The sequence below is a fragment of the Coregonus lavaretus genome (genome assembly GCF_964263955.1).
Source record: "Coregonus lavaretus genome assembly, chromosome: 6".
Taxonomy (NCBI): domain Eukaryota; kingdom Metazoa; phylum Chordata; class Actinopteri; order Salmoniformes; family Salmonidae; genus Coregonus; species Coregonus lavaretus.
In genome coordinates, this window is record NC_139993.1 from 37,574,772 (window position 1) to 37,597,009 (window position 22,238).

The window sequence follows — 22,238 nt, forward strand, 5'->3', positions numbered from 1 at the left end:
AACAATGTCTCCTATGGGCACAAACCCACCGTCGCTGGACCAGACAGCACTGGCAAAAAGCGCTCTTCACTGACGAGTTGCGGTTTTGTCTCACCAGGGGTGATGGTCGGATTTGCGTTTATCGTCGAAGGAATGAGCGTTACACCGAGGCCTGTACTCTGGAGCGGGATCGATTTGGAGATGGAGGGTCCGTCATGGTCTGGGGCGGTGTGTCACAGCATCATCAGACTGAGCTTATTGTCAATGCAGGGAATCTCAACGCTGTGCGTTACAGGGAAGACATGTGGTACCCTTCCTGCAGGCTCATCCTGACTTGACCCTCAGGCATGACAATGCCACCACCCATACTGCTCATTCTGTGCGTGATTTCCTGCAAGACAGGAATGTCAGTGTTCTGCCATGGCCAGCGAAGAGCCCGGATCTCAATCCCATTGAGCACGTCTGAGACCTGTTGGATCGGAGGGTGAGGGCTAGGGCCATTCCCCTCAGAAATGTTCGGGAACTTGCAGGTGCCTTGGTGGAAGAGTGGGGTAGCATCTCACAGCAACAACTGGCAAATCTGATGCAGTCCATAAGGAGGAGATGCAATGCAGTTGGTGGCCACACCTTTGTTCAGGGCCACATTATTCCATTTATGTTAGTCACATGTCTGTGGAACTTGTTCAGTTTATGTCTCAGTTGTTGAATCTTATGTTCATACAAATATTTACACATGGTAAGTTTGCTGAAAATAAACGCAATTGAGAGTGAGAGGATGTTCCTTTTTTTGCTGAGTTTATATACAGTACCAGTCAAAGGTTTGGACACACCTACTCATTCAAGGGTTTTTCTTAAATGTTTCCTATTTTCTACATTGTAGAATAATAGTGAAGACATCAAAACTATGAAATAGTTTGGGTGAACGGATGATCTCCGCATGTGAAATTCCACCATAAAGCACAGAGGAGGAGGTGTTATGGTGTGGGGTGCTTTGCTGGTGACAAGGCACACTTAACCATCATGGCTAACACAGCATTCTGCAGCGATACGCCATCTCATCTGATTTGGGCTTAGTGGGACTATCATTTGATTTTCAACAGGACAATGACCCAACACACCTCCAGGCTGTGTAAGGGCTATTTGACCAAGAAGGAGCGCTGCATCACCCGACCTCAACCCAATTGAGATGGTTTGGGATGAGTTGGACCGCAGAGTGAAGGAAAAGCAGCCAACAAGTGCTCAGCATATGTGGGAACTCCTTCAAGACTGTTGGAAAAGCATTCCAGGTGAAGCTGGTTGCGAGAATGCCAAGAGTGTGCAAAGCTGTCATCAAGGCAAGGGGTGGCTACTTTGAAGAATCTAAAATATATTTTGATTTATTTAACACTTTTTTGGTTGCTAGATGATTCCATGTGTTATTCCATAGTTTTGATGTCTTCACTATTATTCTACAATGTAAAAAATAGTAAAAATAAAGAAAATCCCTTGAATGAGCAGGTGTCCAACCTCTTGACTGGTGTGTGTGTATTTATATATATATATATATATATATATATATATATATATATATATATATATATATATATATATATATATATATATATATATATATATATATATATAAATATATAAAACATTTTTATTTTTACTATTTTCTACATTGTAGAATAATAGTGAAGACATCAAAACTCTGGAATAACACATGTATCATGTAGTAACCAAAAAAGTGTTAAACAAATCAAAGTAGCCACCCTTTGCCTTGATGACAGATGACACACTCTTGGCATTCTCTCAACCAGCTTCATGAGGAATGCTTTTCCAACAGTCTTGAAGGAGTTCCCACATATGCTGAGCACTTGTTGGCTGCTTTTCCTTCACTCTGCGGTCCAACTCATCCCAAACCATCTCAATTGGGTTGAGGTCGGGAGATTGTGGAGGCCAGGTCATCTGATGCAGCACTCCATCACTCTCCTTCTTGGTCAAATAGCCCTTACACCGCCTGGAGGTGTGTTTTGGGTCATTGTCCTGTTGGAAAAACAAATTATAGTCGCAGAATGCTGTGGAAGCGATGCTGGTTAAGCGTGTCTTGAATTCTAAATAAATCACAGACAGTGTCACCAGCAAAGCACCCCCACACCACCTCCATGCTTCACGGTGGGAACCACACATGCGGAGATCATCCGTTCACCTATTCTGCGTCTCACAAAGACACGGCGGTTGGAACCAAAAATCTCACATTTGGACTCATCAGACCAAAGGACAGATTTCCACCGGTCTAATGCTCCATTGCTCGTGTTTCTTGGCCCAAGCAAGTCTCTTCTTATTATTGGTGTCCTTTAGTAGTGGTTTCTTTGCAGCAATTCGACCATGAAGGCCTAATTCACGCAGTCTCCTCTGAACAGTTGATGTTGAGATGTGTCTTACTTGAACTCTGTGAAGCATTTATTTGGGCTGCAATTTCTGAGGCTGGTAACTCTAATGAACTTATCCTCTGCAGCAGAGGTAACTCTGGGTCTTACTTCCCTGTGGCGGTCCTCATGAGAGCCAGTTTCATCATAGCGCTTGATGGTTTTTGCGACTGCACTTGAAGAAACTTTCAAAGTTCTTGAAATGGACCAAATATTAAGTTATGCTTTTCTGATGTATCAAATACTTATGTCATGCAATAAAATGCAAATGAATTACTTAAAAATCATACAATGTGATTTTCTGGATTTTTGTTTTAGATTCCATCTCTCACAGTTGAAGTGTACCTATGATAAAAATTACAGTTCTGGGCTGATCCCTCACCTTCCTCATGATCATTGATGCCCCACAAGGTGAGATCTTGCATGGAACCCCAGACAGAGGGTGATTGACCGTCATCTTGAACTTCTTCCATTTTCTAATAATTGCGCCAACAGTTCTTGCCTTCTCACCAAGCTGCTTGCCTATTGTCCTGTAGCTCATCCCAGCCTTGTGCAGGTCTACAATTTTATCCCTGATGTCCTTACACAGCTCTCTGGTCTTGGCCATTGTGGAGAGGTTGGAGTCTGTTTGATTGAGTGTGTGGACAGGTGTCTTTTATACAGGTAACGAGTTCAAACAGGTGCAGTTAATACAGGTAATGAGTGGAGAACAGGAGGGCTTTTTAAAGAAAAACTAACAGGGCTGTGAGAGCCGGAATTCTTACTCGTTGATAGGTGATCAAATACTTATGTCATGCAATAAAATGCAAATTAATTACTTAAAAATCATACAATGTGATTTTATGGATTTTTGTTGTAGATTCCGTCTCTCACAGTTGAAGTGTACCTATGATAAAAATTACATACCCCTACATGCTTTGTAAGTAGGAAAACCTGCAAAATCGGCAGTGTATCAAATACTTGTTCTCCCCACTGTATGTATATATATATATAAATATACAGCCAAATCATACCTTTTTTTGATATTCATAAATTAAATACCACTCATATTTCAGAGCAAGCGGTAAAGCTTCATATGACACCAATTTTGCTTTGTAGCACCTCCATAACATTATGAAGTCTTAAATGGTAAGGCTGTCCCATGTAGCTCAATTGGTAGAGCATGGCGCTTGCAACTCCAGGGTTGGGGGTTTGATTCCCATGGGGGACCAGTATAAAAAAATAAACAGTATGAAAATGTATGCACTCACTACTGTTAGTCACTCTGGATAAAAGCGCCTGCTAAATGACTAAAATGTAAAGGCCAAAATATAATAAATATGCAAACTTTAATTAAATATTTCCAAATTATGCTTTTAGATACAAATGTCAACAATCCTTCCTCCAAAGGACCATTCTATGGATGAAATGTTGGTTTTGTGAGGAATCACCCTGATATGGTTGTAGAGCGGAGAGACAGAGGTGTCTGACTGGCTCAGGGCCAGGCTAACCCATGCATGTTAGGGGCCGAGGAATTGGATTGTGTCTTCAGCATTGGACCGGGCATTAGATACAGCAACAGGGAGCCTAATCCTGTTTGGGCCAGGAATTTGATTTTGATTATTATCTCCATGGACCAGGCCGGGCTTACCCCCATTCCTGAGATACGGTTATCCCCCACCCTGAGCCCAGCTGATTCGACCTTGTTAAAACGCTTTAAAAGGGGATTATTCTACTTTTATCACTTCTAGTGAAGTGCACTCGCAAACATAGACTGCAAGGCCGGCCAAGCATGTCAGTCAAAACACACACACAATGCATGGACATGGCAGCACAAACACAAAAACACCATACACAAACTGACATGGGAGGGCACACACACATATTAGGGTTGAATAACGGGAACCCGGTTACCGAGATTTACCGCCCAAAACCACTCCCTTTTCCCGGGATAAATAACTGCGAGAAACCGGTAAATTATAATACATTATTTATATGAACACCATGGCGTGAAATGGAACTGTTAAATGATATGCGATGTCCAAATCTGGCTTCTCTACGGCCTCTGTATGATTAATCAACGCTCAGGGTGGGGACAGACCATCTCAGTATGGAGCAGCAGTTCACAATGCATGCAGATCTATAATCTCATCATGGTCACTTTTTCCCCCCCTTGTGACAGGTAGGCCTACACTTGCTGCATCATAGCCTATGCTACAGTAATATAAAGACTGAATGCGCGTATACATTTACCCATCTCCATCTGGCTTTCGGGGGGCATCTAGTTTTTTTAATTGTAAAGATGTTTAATTTTTTTATTGCAGGTACAGTTTTAAGACAGCCCATCACTCGAATATCGTTGCTTTGAATTCTCCCCCCCCCCCCCCCCCCCGGGATACATATGTTAACATTGCCAAAGCAAGTGAAGTAGATCATAAAAATATAAAAAAAAGTAACAGTAAACATTACACTCACAAAAGTTCCAAAAGAATAAAGACATTTTAAAATGTCATATTATGTGCAAATAGTTTAAGTACAAAAGGGAAAATAAATCAACATAACTATGGGCTGTATTTACAATGGTATTTGTTCTTCACTGGTTGCCCTTTTCTTGTGACAACAGGTCACAAATCTTGCTGCTGTGATGACACACTGTGGTATTTCACCCAATAGATATGGGAGTTTATCCAAATTGGATTTGTTTTCAAATTCTTTGTGGGTCTGTGTAATTTGAGGGAAGTATGTGTCTCTAATATGGTCATACATTTGGCAGGAAGTTAGGAAGTGCAGCTCAGTTTCCACCTCATTTTGTGGGCAGTGTGCACATAGCCTGTCTTCTCTTGAGCCAGTTCTGCCTACGGCGGCCTCTCTCAATAGCAAGGCTATGCTCACTGAGTCTGTACATAGTTATAGATTTCCTTAATTTTGGGTCAGTCACAGTGGTCAGGTATTCTGCCACTGTGTACTCTCTGTTTAGGGCCAAATAGCATTCTAGTTTGCTCTGTTTTTTTGTAAATTCTTTCCAATGTGTCAAGTAATTATCTTTTTGTTTTCTCATGATTTGGTTGGGTCTAATTGTGTTGCTGTCCTGGGGTCTGTTTGTGTTTGTGAACAGAGCCCCAGGACCAGCTTGCTTAGGGGAGTTTTCTCCAGGTTCATCTCTCTGTAGGTGATGGCTTTGTTATGGAAGGTTTGGGGATCGCTTCCTTTTAGGTGGTTGTAGAATTTAATGGCTCTTTTCTGGATTTTGATAATTAGCGGGTACCGGCTTAATTCTGCACCGTATGCATTATTTGGTGTTTTACGTTGTACACTGAGGATATTTTTGCAGAATTCTGCATGCAGTCTCAATTTGGTGTTTGTTCCATTTTGTGAATTCTTGGTTGGTGAGCAGACCCCAGACCTCACAACCATAAAGGGCAACTGATTCAAGTATTTTTTAGCCAGATCCTAATTGGTATGTCAAATTTTATGTTCCTTTTGATGGCATAGAAGGCCCTTCTTGCCTTGTCTCTCAGATCGTTCACAGCTTTGTGGAAGTTACCTTTGGTGCTGATGTTTAGGCCGAGGTATGTATAGTTTTTTGTGTGCTCTAGGGCAACGGTGTCTAGATGGAATTTGTATTTGTGGTCCTGGCAACTGGACCTTTTTTGGAACACCATTATTTTTGTCTTACTGAGATTTACTCTCAGGGCCCAGGTCTGACAGAATCTGTGTAGAATATCTAGGTGCTGCTGTAGGCCCTCCTTGGTTGGGGACAGAAGCACCAGATCATCAGCAAACAGTAGACATTTGACTTCAGATTCTAGTAGGGTGAGGCCGGGTGCTGCAGACTGTTCTAGTGCCCTCGCCAATTCGTTGAAATATATGTTGAAGAGGGTGGGGCTTAAGCTGCATCCTTGTCTCACCCCACGGCCCTGTGGAAAGAATGTGTTTTTTGCCAATTTTAACACACTTGTTGTTTGTGTACATGGATTTTATAATGTCGTATGTTTTTCCCCCAACACCACTTTACATCAATTTGTATAGCAGACCCTCATGCCAAGTTGAGTCAAAAGCCTTTTTGAAATCAACAAAGCATGAGAAGACTTTGCCTTTGTTTTGGTTTGTTTGTCAATTAGGGTGTGCAGGGTGAATACGTGGTCTGTCATACCGTAATTTGGTAGAAAGCCAATTTGACATTTGCTCAGTACATTGTTTTCACTGAGGAAATGTACGAGTCTGCTGTTAATGATAATGCAGAGGATTTTCCCAAGGTTGCTGTTGACGCATAGTTATTGGGGTCAAATTTGTCTCCACTTTTGTGGATTGGGGTGATCTGTCCTTGGTTCCAAATATTGGGGAAGATGCCAGAGCTAAGGATGATGTTAAAGAGTTTAAGTATAGCCAATTGGTCTGTATATTTTATCATTTCATTGAGGATACCATCAACACCACAGGCCTTTTTGGGTTGGAGGGTTTGTATTTTGTCCTGTAGTTCATTCAATGAAATTTGAGAATCCAGTGGGTTATGGTAGTCTTTAATAGTTGATTCTAAGATTTGTATTTGATCACGTATATGTTTTTGCTGTTTGTTCTTTGTTCTTGGTTATAGGGCCAAAAGGATTGGAGAAGTGGTTTATCCATACATCTCTGTTTTGGATAGATAACTCTTCGTGTTGTTGTTTGTTTAGTGTTTTCCAATTTTCCCAGAAGTGGTTAGAGTCTACGGATTCTTCAGTTACATTGAGCTGATTTCTGACATGCTGTTCCTTCTTTTTCCGTAGAGTATTTCTGTATTGTTTTAGTGATTCAACATAGTGAAGGCGTAGGCTCAGGTTCTGGGTCTCTATGTTTTTGGTTGGATAGGTTTCTCAATTTCTTAGGTTTTTGCATTCTTCATCAAACCATTTGTCATTGTTAATTTTCTTCGGTTTTCTGTTTGAAATTTTTAGATTTGATAGGGAAGCTGAGAGGTCAAATATACTGTTTAGGTTTTCTACGGCCAAGTTTACACCTTCACTATTACAGTGAAACATTTTGTCCAGGAAGTTGTCTAAAAGGGATTTAATTTGTTGTTGCCTAATTGTTTTTTGGTAGGTTTCCACACTACTTTCCTTCCATCTATAGCATATCTCAATATTATTCAGTTCCTTTGGCTTTGATGCCTCATGATTGAGTATTGCTTTGTTCAAGTGGACTGTGATTTTGCTGTGATCTGATAGGGGTGTCAGTGGGCTGACTGAACGCTCTGAGAGACTCTGGGTTGAGGTCAGTGATAAAGTAGTCTACAGTACTACTGCTAAGAGATGAGCTATAGGTGTACCTACCATAAGAGTCCCCTCAAAGCCTACCATTGACTATGTACATACCCAGTGTGCGACAGAGCTGCAGGAGTTGTGACCCGTTTTTGTTGGTTATGTTGTCGTAGTTGTGCCTATGGGGGCATATGGGAGAGGGAATGCTGTAACCTCCAGGTATGTGTTTGTCCCCCTGTGTGCTGAGGGTGTCATGTTCTTGTCCAGTTCTGGCATTTAGGTCAGCACAGACTAGTACATGTCCCTGGAAATTATTGATTTACCCCTCCAGGATTGAGAAGCTGTCTTCATAGTTAACACACAGGAGGACATTTTCTGTTGAGATAATTTCCTTTTGAATTTCTAGCCAAATGTAAAATGTTCCTGTTTAGATTAATCTAATAGAGTGAATTTGGTCTGCTCTATACCAAATTAGCATACCCCCTGAGTCCCTTCCCTGTTTCACACTTGGTAGTTTGGTGGATGGGACTACCAGCTCTCTGTAACCTAGAGGGCAACCAGTGGGGTGTGGGGGGGGGGGGGGGGGTCTTTCTCTCTCTCGGATCATTAAATGTCGTTAATGTAGGGCTCATAAAATGTATTTAACTAATGGCTCATCAGGCTCAGGTAGCATCAGGTTAGAATTTTCATGCTGATCAAATCCAGACATTTATATGCTTTATAATGACACTTCATGTTTTTGGCGGGAAATACCAGGTTACCCGGAAGAAAAGTATTTTATTCTCGGGATGGAACATTTGGAAAATACTGTGAAAATATTAAACCCTAACACAAACACAAGCCAGAGCAAGAGCACAGGGACTGCAACAAGCCAGGAAAGACTGCAAGGCAAGATGGGCAATTTGTCATGAGTGGGGAAAGCAGTGAGGGAAACAGGGTTGCAGGTAGGGAAATCATAGGAGATAAAAAATGGCCTGGTGAAGGAGGCTGTGAGATTAGAGTGTGGTTATGCCTGTGATTGATGCCTGTTTGTAAAAACCCAGGTTATTACTTACAAGGGTCCAAAAGGGAGGTACGATGATTACTCCCACGTTGAGAAAGAAAATAAGTGGACAGACCTGCATTCTAAAATGCTCCCTCCTCTGCACCCTGACTCCTATTTTCTGAACAATGACCGTAGCTGGCTGGCTAGTTAGACCCAGCTGACCCACAGCCTAGACCTGGGCACCTACAGCTCAGTCTGGGAGGGCTACCTGCCGTAGATCTCTGGGGTTTTCAATGAGCTCCAGGATGAGGTGTTTTGTTGCTCCATTCTTTCTCCTGCCCTGCCTGTCTGGAGGGAGTACAGCTAATTCTCTTGTCTGGCCTCTGCAGTGCCTGTGTTCTGGCAGGTCTGGGGCCTGTGCCGGGGTTGGCCAATCAAAAAGCACCCCCGCCGAGACGCTTTGTTCCAGCCCAGCCCTGCTCAGGGGTGCGGTTTCCCCCCGCACACACACAGCCACCGCTGGAATACTGATGCAGCTGCCGCTCCACTTCTAAAGCTTAGTACAAGCTCTACGCAGACGCAAGCTTCGGAGTGTTGCAATGCCGTTTTGTCATAAAAGGGGGCGGGTCCTTTGTAATAGACTCCGACATTCAACATACCTTTTTACTACCTGAAAATGTAGATGCGCCGTATCATTCCTTCCGCAGCCGTGGGGGCAGTGTTGTCGCTTGGTTCCTTGATCTGATCTATAGGCTATTCGTCAAAGTAGCCCATGTTGCATTGATAACCAAATATAATCTCAGCGACTGTTCAAACAGTAAACCAAACAAGAAGAATCCACCCAAAAAGGTATTTTGTTTAGAAGTAATAACTAATTATTACAGGCTATTGTGAAATGGTAGACCCTGCTATAGGCAACTAGCTAGCCATGTGCTTTTTTACTCCATGACCAAAACATGACGTTCTATTTTTAGCTGATATGGGAATGAATACACAAGCAGTATATCAAACTGGGATAATGTTTTAAGTTACACCGGCAAGTATAAGAATATTTGCCAGGGCATATTTCGGTATTATAAAATCTGATTATTTCACATGGAGATGTGGGAATCTAAAAAGGCTAGCTAGCTTGCTATGTTTTTAGCCAGGCCAACGCCAGCTAAACAGGCTGCCACTAGCTACTACTAGCAAGGGAAGGTGATTCTTTCTTGTTTTCACAAAATTAAAAGACAGAAACAAAACATTGCCATCGCCCCCTTGTGAATGGGAGTGGGACCGGCAAGGATATCATGTTATCAAAAGGTGTCCCCTACTCCAAAAAATCCCACTCCACCCATGTGCATGCATGTAGATCAACTGAGTTATGCTTGTAGTAACCTTAACCGCCCTCCATACCCCTTCCTCCCACATACAGACCATCTCTGACACACACCATCCTCATCATGCTCTGCTTCTTCTGCCTCTTGCCAACATCCTCCACTTTGTCCTTTTCTCTACGGGATATACAGACAACAAAAGGCCAACCCACACAAAGCATGCAATCATTTATGAACACAAAACAGAGGCTCATAAAATCCACCTGCACAAATATCACTCACACAGAGTGTGGTCAGAAAGGCACTGGGCGGAGGGCTATAACAGGTGTCTCTTCATGCAATCTTCAAGTCTCGGAATAACAAGTAACAGAACCAATCCTCTTGGCAGCACAATAGCAATGCTTTTCACACATTCAACAAGGCTGTGGTTCTTCCACTACTCAGAGGATTTAAGAAGTAATGAATTCTAACCAGGAGCTAATCAGAACACCAAAAATTTTACACATTTGCAGCAGTGGCAAAGTAACATTTTCAACACCATTGAAATAAATGTTTTTTGGGGGGCAGAACCAGTCTTTTGTGTTAGTCTTCCAAAATTGGCAGGTATGAACTCTGACAGGAAGGGGAGGTGTGTGTGTGTGTGTGTGCCTTTCCTGCTTAGAATGTGTGTATTTATGATGGGGACTTGGAGACTGTCCCAATCCCACAGTCATTTGAAAATCAGCCAGTGTGGCCCTCCAGAAAAATCAATATCACCTGTGACCCGTGGCTTGCCCTCAATAGCTGTGCCCCCCGCAGAGTGGGGGGAGGTGGGGCTCTGGGCCCTCTGTCATGCTAATGAGTGACTCTGCCCTTAACAACCCAGACATCTGCTGGCTGTGTGTGTGTCAAGCCCCACATTCAATTTGTTCCCCAGAAACAAAACGCAGATAAGTCCCTTGAGGCCAGTCAGGACGTTTGTGTGTATGCGTGCATAAACTGTGTTATTTGAAGAAGTGTCTGTACCCTTGTTAATGACGTTGTGTATGGGAGAGCATGAAAGACATGGGCAACATTGATTTCATTTAAATGTGTGTGCAATCATTACTGCAATGACGAGTGGATGTCAGCTTTGGCTAGAGACAGGTGAAGAGGGTGCCCTTGTGTTCACTGTGTGTGTGTGTGTGAGTGAGTGAGTGTGGTGCACTGTGTGTGTAACAGAGCGATTGAGCAGGGGTGGGAGGGAGTTTGTTTAATGGGCGAGACAGGGGACCATTGGGATTAAGTTCCCCCAGCTGGAGGCTTTAGAGAAAAGGCTGGGGGCTGTTCTGTTAATTCAAGTGGGCTTAATAATGCCTGTGCACCCTCTTCCCCCATCCCTCCCACCACTACATCAAATCTGGGAGGAAACGCATGATAAAGGGCGACAAGCAGGGAAGATGTGTGAGTGTGTGTGTGTGTTCATGCAAACCTGTGAGTCACAGCCAACATTGCTGTATAGCCAATAGGTTTGTGAGATTTTACTCCCATACTGCTACATTTAGCAGCAGTGGTGACATGCTGTTCTGTGGGTTCTACTTAGAGCAGAAACTGCTTTATAGATGCATAAGTTTAAACAGGCTCCACACAATATGGTAAATGCAATCATATGGGTCAGACCGCAGCCACTTCCAAATGAAGATTTCTTCACTTAAACCAATGGATTCTATTGACCCATTATAGTGATTGAGCTCTTTAGAAAAAAATTGCATATTCATTATTTAAACTGTGTTAATATTTTCCCTGGGTCATCTATCAACAGTCCATCATCATCTGCCATTTGTTTATCTGTGTTAGTCCCCCACAACCAAATGTATGCAAATACACCTGGGTCTAACCTGCCGTTGTCGCTGGTAACAGGGGTTTGAAAGATGAGTGATAGTGCTGTAACTGCTACACTCCTGCATGGATCCTACACCATTCAGTTTCTTAAACCCATTACAATTATAACACCTTAATTGCATGGGGGATGAAGGCAAAATATATTCAATTGAATTGATTTACCATGATAACACGGAATATACTAGGCTAATTACTAAAATATATGAAGGGTAAATACTCTGCTTTAAGCACTCCTAGCTAAATCACCTTTGAGGCATTTCTGAGCTGGGTGAGTTTGAGAGATCCATCTCCCCTGTCAGGCTGCAGTTGAAGTCTTCCATCATGATGGTTCTAATCTCCGACAGTCATATCTATAGCTGTCACATATTTCCAACCACAGGGCCTGTGGCAGCACAGCCAGCAGCACTGTTCAGTTTGATTTGACGAGGGCTTCAGCAGCACAGGGTGGAGGTGCAACGTTGACTACTTATACTCCAAGGGTGAACAAACTGCTGCAGCTCTCGCAAAGCGTCGCACTAAATCCATTGTCACCCGTTTTTTTTTATCCTGTGTGTTGGGTCTTAATACTCTAATCAGGTAGCATAAGGGCACTGAATTGGATTAGGGGGGGGGGAAACAAGCGACAAATGGCCAGGTTCTCACCTTGGTAAAGATGACTGAACTACAGTGCATCACATCAGAGATGACTGGCTAGCTACCGCACCAAGGCATCTTCTCCAGCCTAGGGTCATTGGAATTCCAGAAAAGGGTAATTGGAATTCCAGAAAAGTGGATGGAATCCCAGAATCAAATTTCTGGTTTTAGCAAAATCAACATTAAAGCAAATACACTGAACAAAAATATAAAACGCAACATGTAAAGTGTTGGTCCCATGTTTCATTAACTGAAATAAAATATCCCAGAAATGTTCCATGCGCACAAAAAGCTTATTGAGTTCAAATTTGGTGCACAAATTTGTTTACATCCCTGTTAATGAGCATTGCTCCTCTGCCAAGACAATCCTTCCACCTGACAGGTGTGGCATATCAAGAAGTTGATTAAACAGCATGATCATTACACAGGTGCACCTTGTGCTGGGGACAATAAAAGGCCACTAAAATGTGCAGTTTTGTCACAACACCACAGATGTGTCTCAAGTTGAGGGAGTCCATAGAAATGCATAGATTAGGGCCTAAATAATTTATTTAAATTGACTGATTTTCTTATCTGAACTGTAACTCTGTAAAACAAAAATGAAATTGTTGCATGTTGCGTTTATATTTTTGATCAGTATACATGTTATTTTATTTATTGGAAGTTCTGCTTAACACCAGTTTGTTAGGAGGGTAAAAGTCAGTGGTCGTAGCCGAATACCCAAACTTGCGTCCTAAAATAGTAAGCCGTTTGTGTATGCAAAAAAAGTTCAATAGTATGCGATATTTTGAAAATCAAGTATAATTTAAAATGCCCGGATGTCATACTCATTTCGGCTTTGACAACAGCTGTTCAATTAGATATAGGGATGCCCTGCCGAAATCAACAAATTGCAGGAAATAACGCAATCGTGCATGATGCATTATCAGTATGGGAAAAAATATTTTTTTATAGTAAATTAATTTTCGCAAATTGAGTATGGTTTAAATGCCAGGACGTTATACTCATTTCGGCCATCTGGTAGAATTCGATACACTTTCCCACAATGCATTGGAAGAAGTGGGCTGTGAATGTTAGGCCCAAGTTCTTCAAGTAGCCAAACAAAAAAAATGCTGAATGGGTGGTGTACAAATGTTGGCCAAATAGTTATTGTTCTCCTTAAAAAGATCGAGTATTGCATCGTAGGCTAAATCTTTGAAAGTATACGTATTTTTTTCTTCAAAGTGGATCTCTGTTCTCATTGAAAAGTGTTTCTTGTTCTCTTGGTCTTAGAGCTTTTAAACTAAACCATCTTTTGATTTTTGAATGTGTCGGTACCGGGTACTCAGGATGTGGCTGCGTTATTAATGTCATGTTAAATCAGGCCTTTTGATTTGAACATATAGATCGTTTTAGTTTTGTAGGCTACCTATTTCATTATTTAATTTATGGATCAAGCCTTAGCAGTCATTCTGATCTTGTTTCCAATGATCAGCGCTTTAGTTTATTATGTTGCTGTCTGGCGGTTCTGAATTTGCAATGCACCCGACTGTCCACGTTTCTGTGCAATAAATAGCCTTTTGATACATTTGAAAAATGTAAGGTGTGTATTAGGCTATTTGATTTAATTTATGTTACAGCACTTTGGTTTCACTAATAAATGTTGAAATAGAACCAAATGATCCGTTTCTGTCTTCAGTCTTTTTTAAATAGCAGATGGGCTATGGTATAGGTTGACTGTGATAGTCTGCCTACAACCAGCCTGAGTAGGCCTATAATTTCTATTCAGAGTTTAGAGCAATTAATCAAATTGGAAATGAGCCATTATCAGGCTGGTTAATGCATGCATGTCTGTTGAATTTGGAAAAATTCACACACCTCTACCCCGCCCCACCTACTCAGCCAGTCAGGAGGTGCTACTTCATGGAATACTGCATAATTCTGACTAAACGGTACGTGCTAAATAGTATGAGACGTTGAGTCCATAGTATACAGTACGCTAGTATGGGTATTTTCATACACAGCCAGTCTTTATAGATGATAAATAGGCCTGCAACCCAAAAGTATCTCCAATCACACAAGCTGTTCCACTCCTGATGGGGGTGAGAGACATCGGGGAAACGTAAAGAGGCAACCCACCAACTGTAATCAGGTTGAACTCTAATGCGGAGTTTAACGCAGTCGGTGGAAGGGTTCCGGGGAGTGGGAGCCAGTAAGATCTCACACAATTAGGAGCTCTTCACTTCTCCTCTGCACACTGATGAGGTGTGAAGTGGCAGGAGCGGTCCTCTCAGACAATGCCAGCCTCAGATCAGAGCTGCATGCCGCGGCTGCACTGACTGATGCAAAAAGGCACACCATTCATGTCACGAGACATCCAGGCTCTAGCCTGAGCAAACAACTCTTACCCCTTCTGTGTTAGAACTGGCGACGACAAATCGTTGCTATGGAGCAAGTGCACCGTGGCAACATAGTCTTGCAATTGTATTTACCTACATTCTATTCCCAAGCTTTCCTTTTCAGTTATATTTGAGCTCAGTTTAGCATGAGTGATGTGAACATTTCAAATGGACGTTTACTGCAGTGTTCATTTTTTACCTAAATGTATACACAAATGTGTCAGTTATGTGACCATGGGGAGAGAGCCCGCTTTTTCCATAGACCAAAGTTTCTGTTACCATGGAAACTTGGGAAATAAACTGGATGTTGGCCTATTCCAGTCATCGAAGGCAACCGACCACCAAAGAGTTATTTGTTTTCATGCTTGGAAATATGTGTTCCATTACCCACGTCAAGGCACTATATAGACCTGCTACATTTGGGTTGCAGGCCATGAATCACAAGCCAGTACCAGCTCTACCCTTCATTATTATTCTGGATACTCAGGTAGATGGATACCTCACTTATGAATTTTTATTGTCAAGAGCAGGGATGGGCAACTCCAGTCCTCAGGGACCTTATTGGTGTCACACTTATGCCCCAGCCCCAGCTAACACACCTGACTCCAATAATCAAGATCTTCAGTTTAGAATGCAATTACACTGAACAAAAATATAAAAACACAACATGTAAAGTGTTGGTCCCATGTTTAATGAGCTGAAATAAAAGATCCCAGAAATCTTCCATACGTGTGCACAAATTTGTTTACATCCCTGTTAGTGAACATTTCTCCTTTGCCAAGATAACCTATCCACCTGACAGGTGTGGCATATCAAGAAACTGATTTAACAGCATGATCATTACACAGGTGCACCTTGTGCTGGGGACAATAAAAGGCCACTCTAAAATGTGCAGTTGTGTCACAACGCCACAGATGTCTCAAGTTTTGACTGCAGGAATGTCCACCAGACCTGTTGCCAGATAATTTAATGTTGATTTCTCTACCATAAGCCGCCTCCAACGTTGTTTTAGAGAATTTGGCAGTATGTCCAATCGGCCTCACAACCGCAGACCACGTGTATGGCGTTGTGTAGGCGAGCGGTTTGCTTATGTCAACGTTGTGAACAGAGTGCCCCATGGTGGCGGTGGGGTTATGGTATAGGCAGGTATAAGCTACGGACAACGAACACAATTGTATTCGATCAATGGCAATTTAAAACGCACAGAGATACCGGGACAAGAGAGGAACTAAAAGCACAAGCATTTCACTACACTCGCAATAACATCTGCTAACCATGTGTATGTGACCAATACATTTGAGTTGAAGATCCTGAGGCCCATTGTAGTGCCATTCATCCGCTGCTATCACCTCATGTTTCAGCACGATAATGTACAGCCCCATGTCGCAAGAATCTGTACACAATTCCTGGAAACTGAAAATGTCCCAGTTCTTCTACGGCCTGCATACTCAAACATGTCACACATTGAGCATGTTTGGGATGCTCTGGATTGACATGTACAACAGCGTGTTCCAGTTCCCGCCAATATCCAGCAACTTTGCACAGCCATTAAAGAGGAGTGGGACAACATTCCACAGGCCACAATCAACAGCCTGACCAACTCCATGCGAAGGAGATGTGTTGCGCTGCATGAGGCAAATGGTGGTCACACCAGATACTGACTGGTTCTGATCCATGCCCCTAATTGTGTTTTTTTAAAGGTAGCTGTGACCAACAGATGCATATCTGTATTCACAGTAATGTGAAATACATAGATTAGGACCTAATACATTTATTTCAATTGACGGATTTCCTTATATGAACTGTACCTCAGTAAAGTCTTTGAAATTGTTGTATGTTGCGTTTACATTTTTGTTCAGTATAGTTTAAGTCAGCTGTGTTTGCTAGGGATGAGGAAAAAGTGTGATACCACTCTGGCCCCCAAGGACTGGAGTTTCCCATCCCTGGTCAAGAGGATCATGTTGACATCAGTCATTGTTGTTGTCAAAGGAAATAACATAAAATCTGGCAGTTCTGATTTCGGAAGTTTAATCAACATTGGACATGAACCAAGTCTCACTCAGAGGGTAAAATGAAGGGCTTATCCTTGAATGTTGCCATGGAAGGTACTTTTGGGCAAGTCAATAAGAACTTTTGGGGAAAGTTGATAACCAGCAGCCCCCTCCCAGCATCTCCAAAGCAAATCTGAGGTTGAATCCAAGGTCAAAATAAGAGTTGGGAATGTAGTTCCTGTACCATCCCTGCAAAGCCTCAACTTCTTCAATGTCATCTCTGCACTGCATACATGACTTTGTTGGGCTTGTGTCTAGAGGAAAATAGCCATCCTCTCTAGTTACATTACCCATCTGGCTTGCAATCCAAATGAATTTACAATGCAAATCATGTTGATTCTGTACTGAACAGAACAAATCTTGGAATTGTTTCACTGATGTTTGATGCAAAAACCTGGACGTGAGCATGATTATTAATTAGTGTAAAAGAACAAACTGTGAAATCGCATTCAACATAGGCATGCAAATGTATGAGCACAAGTAAATAGGCAAAATAAGAAACGCTGGTGGTTACGCATGAGTAACTATCTGGTTTGGTAATCAAATTACCCTGGGGGTGTCTGTTTAATTCAGAGCTTAAACTAAATTTGACAATCCTCTTTTCTTGGTGTAGTGACATGCTGAAAGCATAAAAACAGTCATGTCAAAAACATGTGATATAATACAAAGTAACACTGTCTGCTCATTGTAGCTACCTAGCGAGATACAATGTAACTAGCACGCGCACACAAACAAGTTCAGTGCAGAAAAGAATCCCAAAAAAACCCTGCAAGTGCGTCTGAATATTAAATGAAATCCACTTACTGAATGTCTGGATTGTGGAAACATCATGTCAATTCCTTGTTTATGGTTTTTCTTTCCAAATACGATGAATGAGGAAGATTCTAAATGCTGACAAAAATATTGGCTTACGTTGGTCCTCTCTTTGTCCGTTTTTGCAAGCTTGAATCTAGCCAAGAATCGCACGAGCTGACCAGATAGCTAGTTAGCTCGTCCCAAAATTCGTAATGCAGTTGGCGTTAGCTAGCTAATCAAGATATCTCGTTTGTCCAGGTGTATATCATTCGACAGAGGTAGCCTAACGTTACTAGTTGCCAGATTTAATTTCGCTTTCTCTTTGTTGATGAACTAGCTACAAACCTCAACCACTTGAATGGTCCTCGCTTATTTCTTCAAAGGCTGTCGCTCAAAATGATTCATCACTGTTGCTAGCTTTCAGCCTGTAGCTAGCTAGATAACGTTAGCTTACGTACTAGCTAGACAATATGCATATAGCTAACAATGCTATACTGATAGGTGTTGTCGTGGTTTATTTTGTTCAATCTTCTTTCGCCATGTATTTTAGCCCACGCAACAAAGCCAACACGCTATATGTCCGCTAACACCATAAAAGCTTCAGAGGAAAAAACAGCTTGGTTCACAAAAATAACAAAATGGACCTCCGGATTCGCTGAAGTTGAATCCCCCCGTTTCTTCACAACAACCCCAAAATACCAAGTAGTGCGAGTAAACAGTTGTCGCAATAAAACGATTTAAGCGTTAATCATTACAATAACAAATCGTATAGGAAACTTTAAAATGATACACTCGCTCAGCTTCAGTATCTCGCAGAGCCCTAGCCGAACAGTCAGAATGTCTGGCAGTAGCGGGGTTGAAGACGTTCCATTCCTGGGGCAAGGTGCGACGTTACAAAACGCCCAACGTAGAACTCGGACGCACAGAACAAATCATATTCTATGGGAGAATCTCAATTGCATACTCCTCGCGTCCTCTCTCCTCAAAACTCATCGAATGCGAATGCCAGAGGTCCCCACACCTCTGACCTTCTCCTCCAATGGGGTTTGAGGAGGCGAGAAGACGCGAGGAGTACGTAATTGAGATTTTCCCTATGTCAATTGGAAAAGTGTTGTAGGAAATATATTTCTATCTGAAACGTTCTACAACGTTGCACTTCTGAACATGCCCCAAACATCCCATTGGATGTCTAAAGAACTAGCGCCCCTCATGGAAGGGAACAAAGTGAGCACCAAAATTGCACTTAAAATTAGTAGAGTAGTTTAATGTCTGTTTTCTATCGTTTCTCACTGAGCAGTGGTATTAAGACGTCATACCCACATAAGAAAATGTTTTCTGGATGCCTATTTGTTCAAATCATAAAACCTCCTACTATAGGATATGTATCAAAAGCTATTTCAGAAATTGTTCATAATAAAAGACTCAAGACAAGCATAGAGTATAGGAACACATTTTATTCCAATTTAAAACAGATACTTTTTCTTTCAAGGAGAAGGCTATGAAAATCATTTTCATGTTTGAATGAGGTTCAGGCAACAGTGGTTGAAATGAAACATACAAAAGAGAAATATGGCTAAAATACTGTAAATCAATAACCATTGGGACCCTTTTCTGGAGGGCTTTCCATTAATACCATTTCCTCCCCTTCCAACCCCAACAAACACATGCAATTAAAATGACATTTCTTTAAAAACAGCAGTTCATCATTAATTTTAAATACAGAATAAAATTGTCCTTTTTCATTCATTTTCATTTATTTATCTTAATCACATACTTAGTGTTTATTTGTTTTAAAAATTTGACCATGAAATACATAGGTCCTTTTTATGATTTTTCACATTGGCACTTGTTAAGAGTCTGGCTCTACAAACAAAGGGGATTGGCACACAACTTATTGTACATCATTTACATTTGGTATACTTAAAAAATAAAACAAAATACATTACTTTCAATTTATACACCACTAGACAAAGTTTATTTAACCTCTTATTTAAAAAAATCTATCATATTAAGTGGTCCTAAATACAAGTGTTCAGGTAATGTCAGACTTACAAAAGAAACAAAAAGATGCAAAGATAGCTTTTAGTATGTCTATGCATCAATCACATCAGTATCGATCTCAAGCAAAAGCATTAACCATCAAAAGTGTACACACATCTCATAGTACCGACAAACGTGCTTGTAAGTTGCATGAATGCAGGCAGTCCCATTGCTGCAGCGCAGGTTCAGTGCATTGACCCGGGAGAAATAAAATATTATAGATCAAGTAAGGGGAGAGAACAGCTGACATTCTAAAAAACACTATATTAATTAATTCACTGATGAATCCAACTGCTATACTATATTGCCCTTTCGGTACCTTCACTTGGCAAAGTATTACAATAAATAAAGCTGAAGTATAACAGGCTTATTTCAAGGGGAACTGAATGGAAGAGTGGTTGCAACTGTTTGTATATAATGCTATTCAGTCTATGGCATGAACTTGCTTCTAGTAGTGTATCCCTTCAACAAACCCCACAGTGCTGGTTTTAGTGCTGACAGTACTTCTCTTACTAGATATTGTGACGTTCAATTAGTGTGCTATTCAGGGTGGACATAACACTGAGCTACATACAACACACTGTCCATAGCTCACGTGGTGAAAACCAGGGTACTTGGTATAAACCGACACTGACTGTATGCCCAGAAAACCCATGGTAGCGTTTTCATATTTAACAGCAGGGGAGGGAGGCCTGCACAGGACTTTTTTTGTGTGTGTGGGGGGGGGGGGGGGAGCTGAGTAACCACACAGCACATCATACACCTCAAACCCACTGGACCACAAGCTGATGCAGATGCCTACAGTGAAGAGAGTAAAAGGTCTACAATGAAACAAAAGAAACACATATAATCACTTACTGGGGGGTTTACACACATGAAGAGAGCCCAGCATGAGTGTTGTGTGTAGAACTAAACCCTACTCTACCTAAGCAAGTAAACCACAGGTCAAAAGGGGATGGAGTGTGCTTCTTGAGGTAACAGAGCAGCAGAGAAGCTGTAACCACTAAAACAATTCAAAAACAAGCTGCCGTGGTGGAGATCTAAAGTACCAAAGGCAACATCATCTCAGTCCAGCCTGCCCTGGCAAGATACCTTCATACTCTTGAGAGAGAACTGACAACTTGCCCACAAGCTCAACCAAGACCATCCATTCTGGCAAATGCAATCAGGAACAAAAGTAAAATGTTCAAATGTCTAATTAAGTCGAAAGCCGCATCTGCAGTTCATCATATTTCTGCTTTAAACGTACACTTCTCAAATAATGCGGTATAGAAAGTATTGGCTGTGGGAGCATTAATTAAAGGCCATCAAATGCAAGTTGTGCAGCACCTAACAACTCTCTACCATCTCACAAGCTCCCTTCACGACAATGCCACATTCACTCGTGGCTTGGCCAAATTACAAGGCATTACAAAATGTCCAACATGTTTTAAACTTTTGTAATGCAATACTTTCCACCTCCAGTAAAAGCAAAATGTATAGATGTTTCCATTAGTTGCACCAACCATTCAACAACTCGAGTTTATATTATGAGGCAATGTAGATGGAAGGTACAATTTTGATTTTTCAGCCAGGCTAGTATACAGTGGACATATTAGTAAAGGGGACTGAAGAGTGCTCTCAGGGGAGACCCAAACCAACATTATGGGCAAAACATCCCTAGGTTGCAGTTCAATGTACTTGTAAATGCACAGTTAGATCTTAAAACAGAGCACAGACATAACTTGGCAGGGTAAGTGCTTGACATGTAGACTGAGAAATACTTGGGCACCCTACATCCCTTTCTGCCATTATTTTTGGCACCAAAAATACAAGATATGAACAACAAGTCTGTCATGATGATAACTCTAAAGTTTTTCTGTTAAGTTTCACCTAACCATTCTAACCCGAAGCTCTTTGGAGTGCAAATAGCACTGTGGCAATCAAATGTCTTTCTAGAAAATACCCGTCATGGTCATTCTTAGTGTACAAAAGGTCAAGCATAGAAACATGACTAGCAGGGGATGTAAATAAAACTATCCACAACAATGGAGTAAAGACACGCTGAAGAAGACATGATTCGTGACATGAGTGGCAGGTGGAAACGGAAGAGCACACTGAAGATTGGCTGAGACAGGCAGCTGTGAGATCCCCATCACCTTGTGGTTTTACTAAGCTCTGCTCTGGGCCCAAACAGGCTGTTAAAATTTTACAGGCAAATAGCCAGCAGAATTCATCCTCCAATGCTAACTGGCGTCCCTGGACAGTATGCACTCTGAACCTGTGGCAATGGCCTTCCACCTGGCGTCAACACACCCCAACACTGGCTCCCTGATTCATAAAACCACTTTAAAATTGCACCTATTGCTCTATATCATCCATATAGTCATTTCATTCTCTGTCAACTTTGCTAGTAGTAGCCCTTGTAATGAAAACTCACCTGAATTACGTTGAAGACAAAATAGCAAATCTATTGACATATTGTTAGCTATGGAATCTTAAGAACTATCAAGCAAGAGATAAGATATGGGATTAAAAAACAAAAAAACAATACCAGACAAAAATCTTAAATTACAAAAATGCAAGCATGGACCAGTT

The 22,238-nt window shown here is 41.6% G+C and overlaps 1 protein-coding gene across 2 annotated transcripts in view; it reads right to left on the minus strand.

The window, feature by feature from the left end:
• The window catches only part of LOC311131347 (TLE family member 5-like), a 45,040-nt gene extending 26,563 nt beyond the window's left edge, over window positions 1-18,477 (minus strand). For both annotated transcript variants that reach the window (XM_084164293.1, XM_084164292.1), the window contains exon 1: window positions 17,631-18,477. In XM_084164293.1, the coding sequence (XP_084020419.1) occupies window positions 17,631-17,657 (27 nt within the window). In that variant the 5' untranslated portion in view covers window positions 17,658-18,477. The remainder of the gene's footprint in view (window positions 1-17,630) is intronic.
• Between the last annotated feature and the right edge of the window lie 3,761 nt (window positions 18,478-22,238).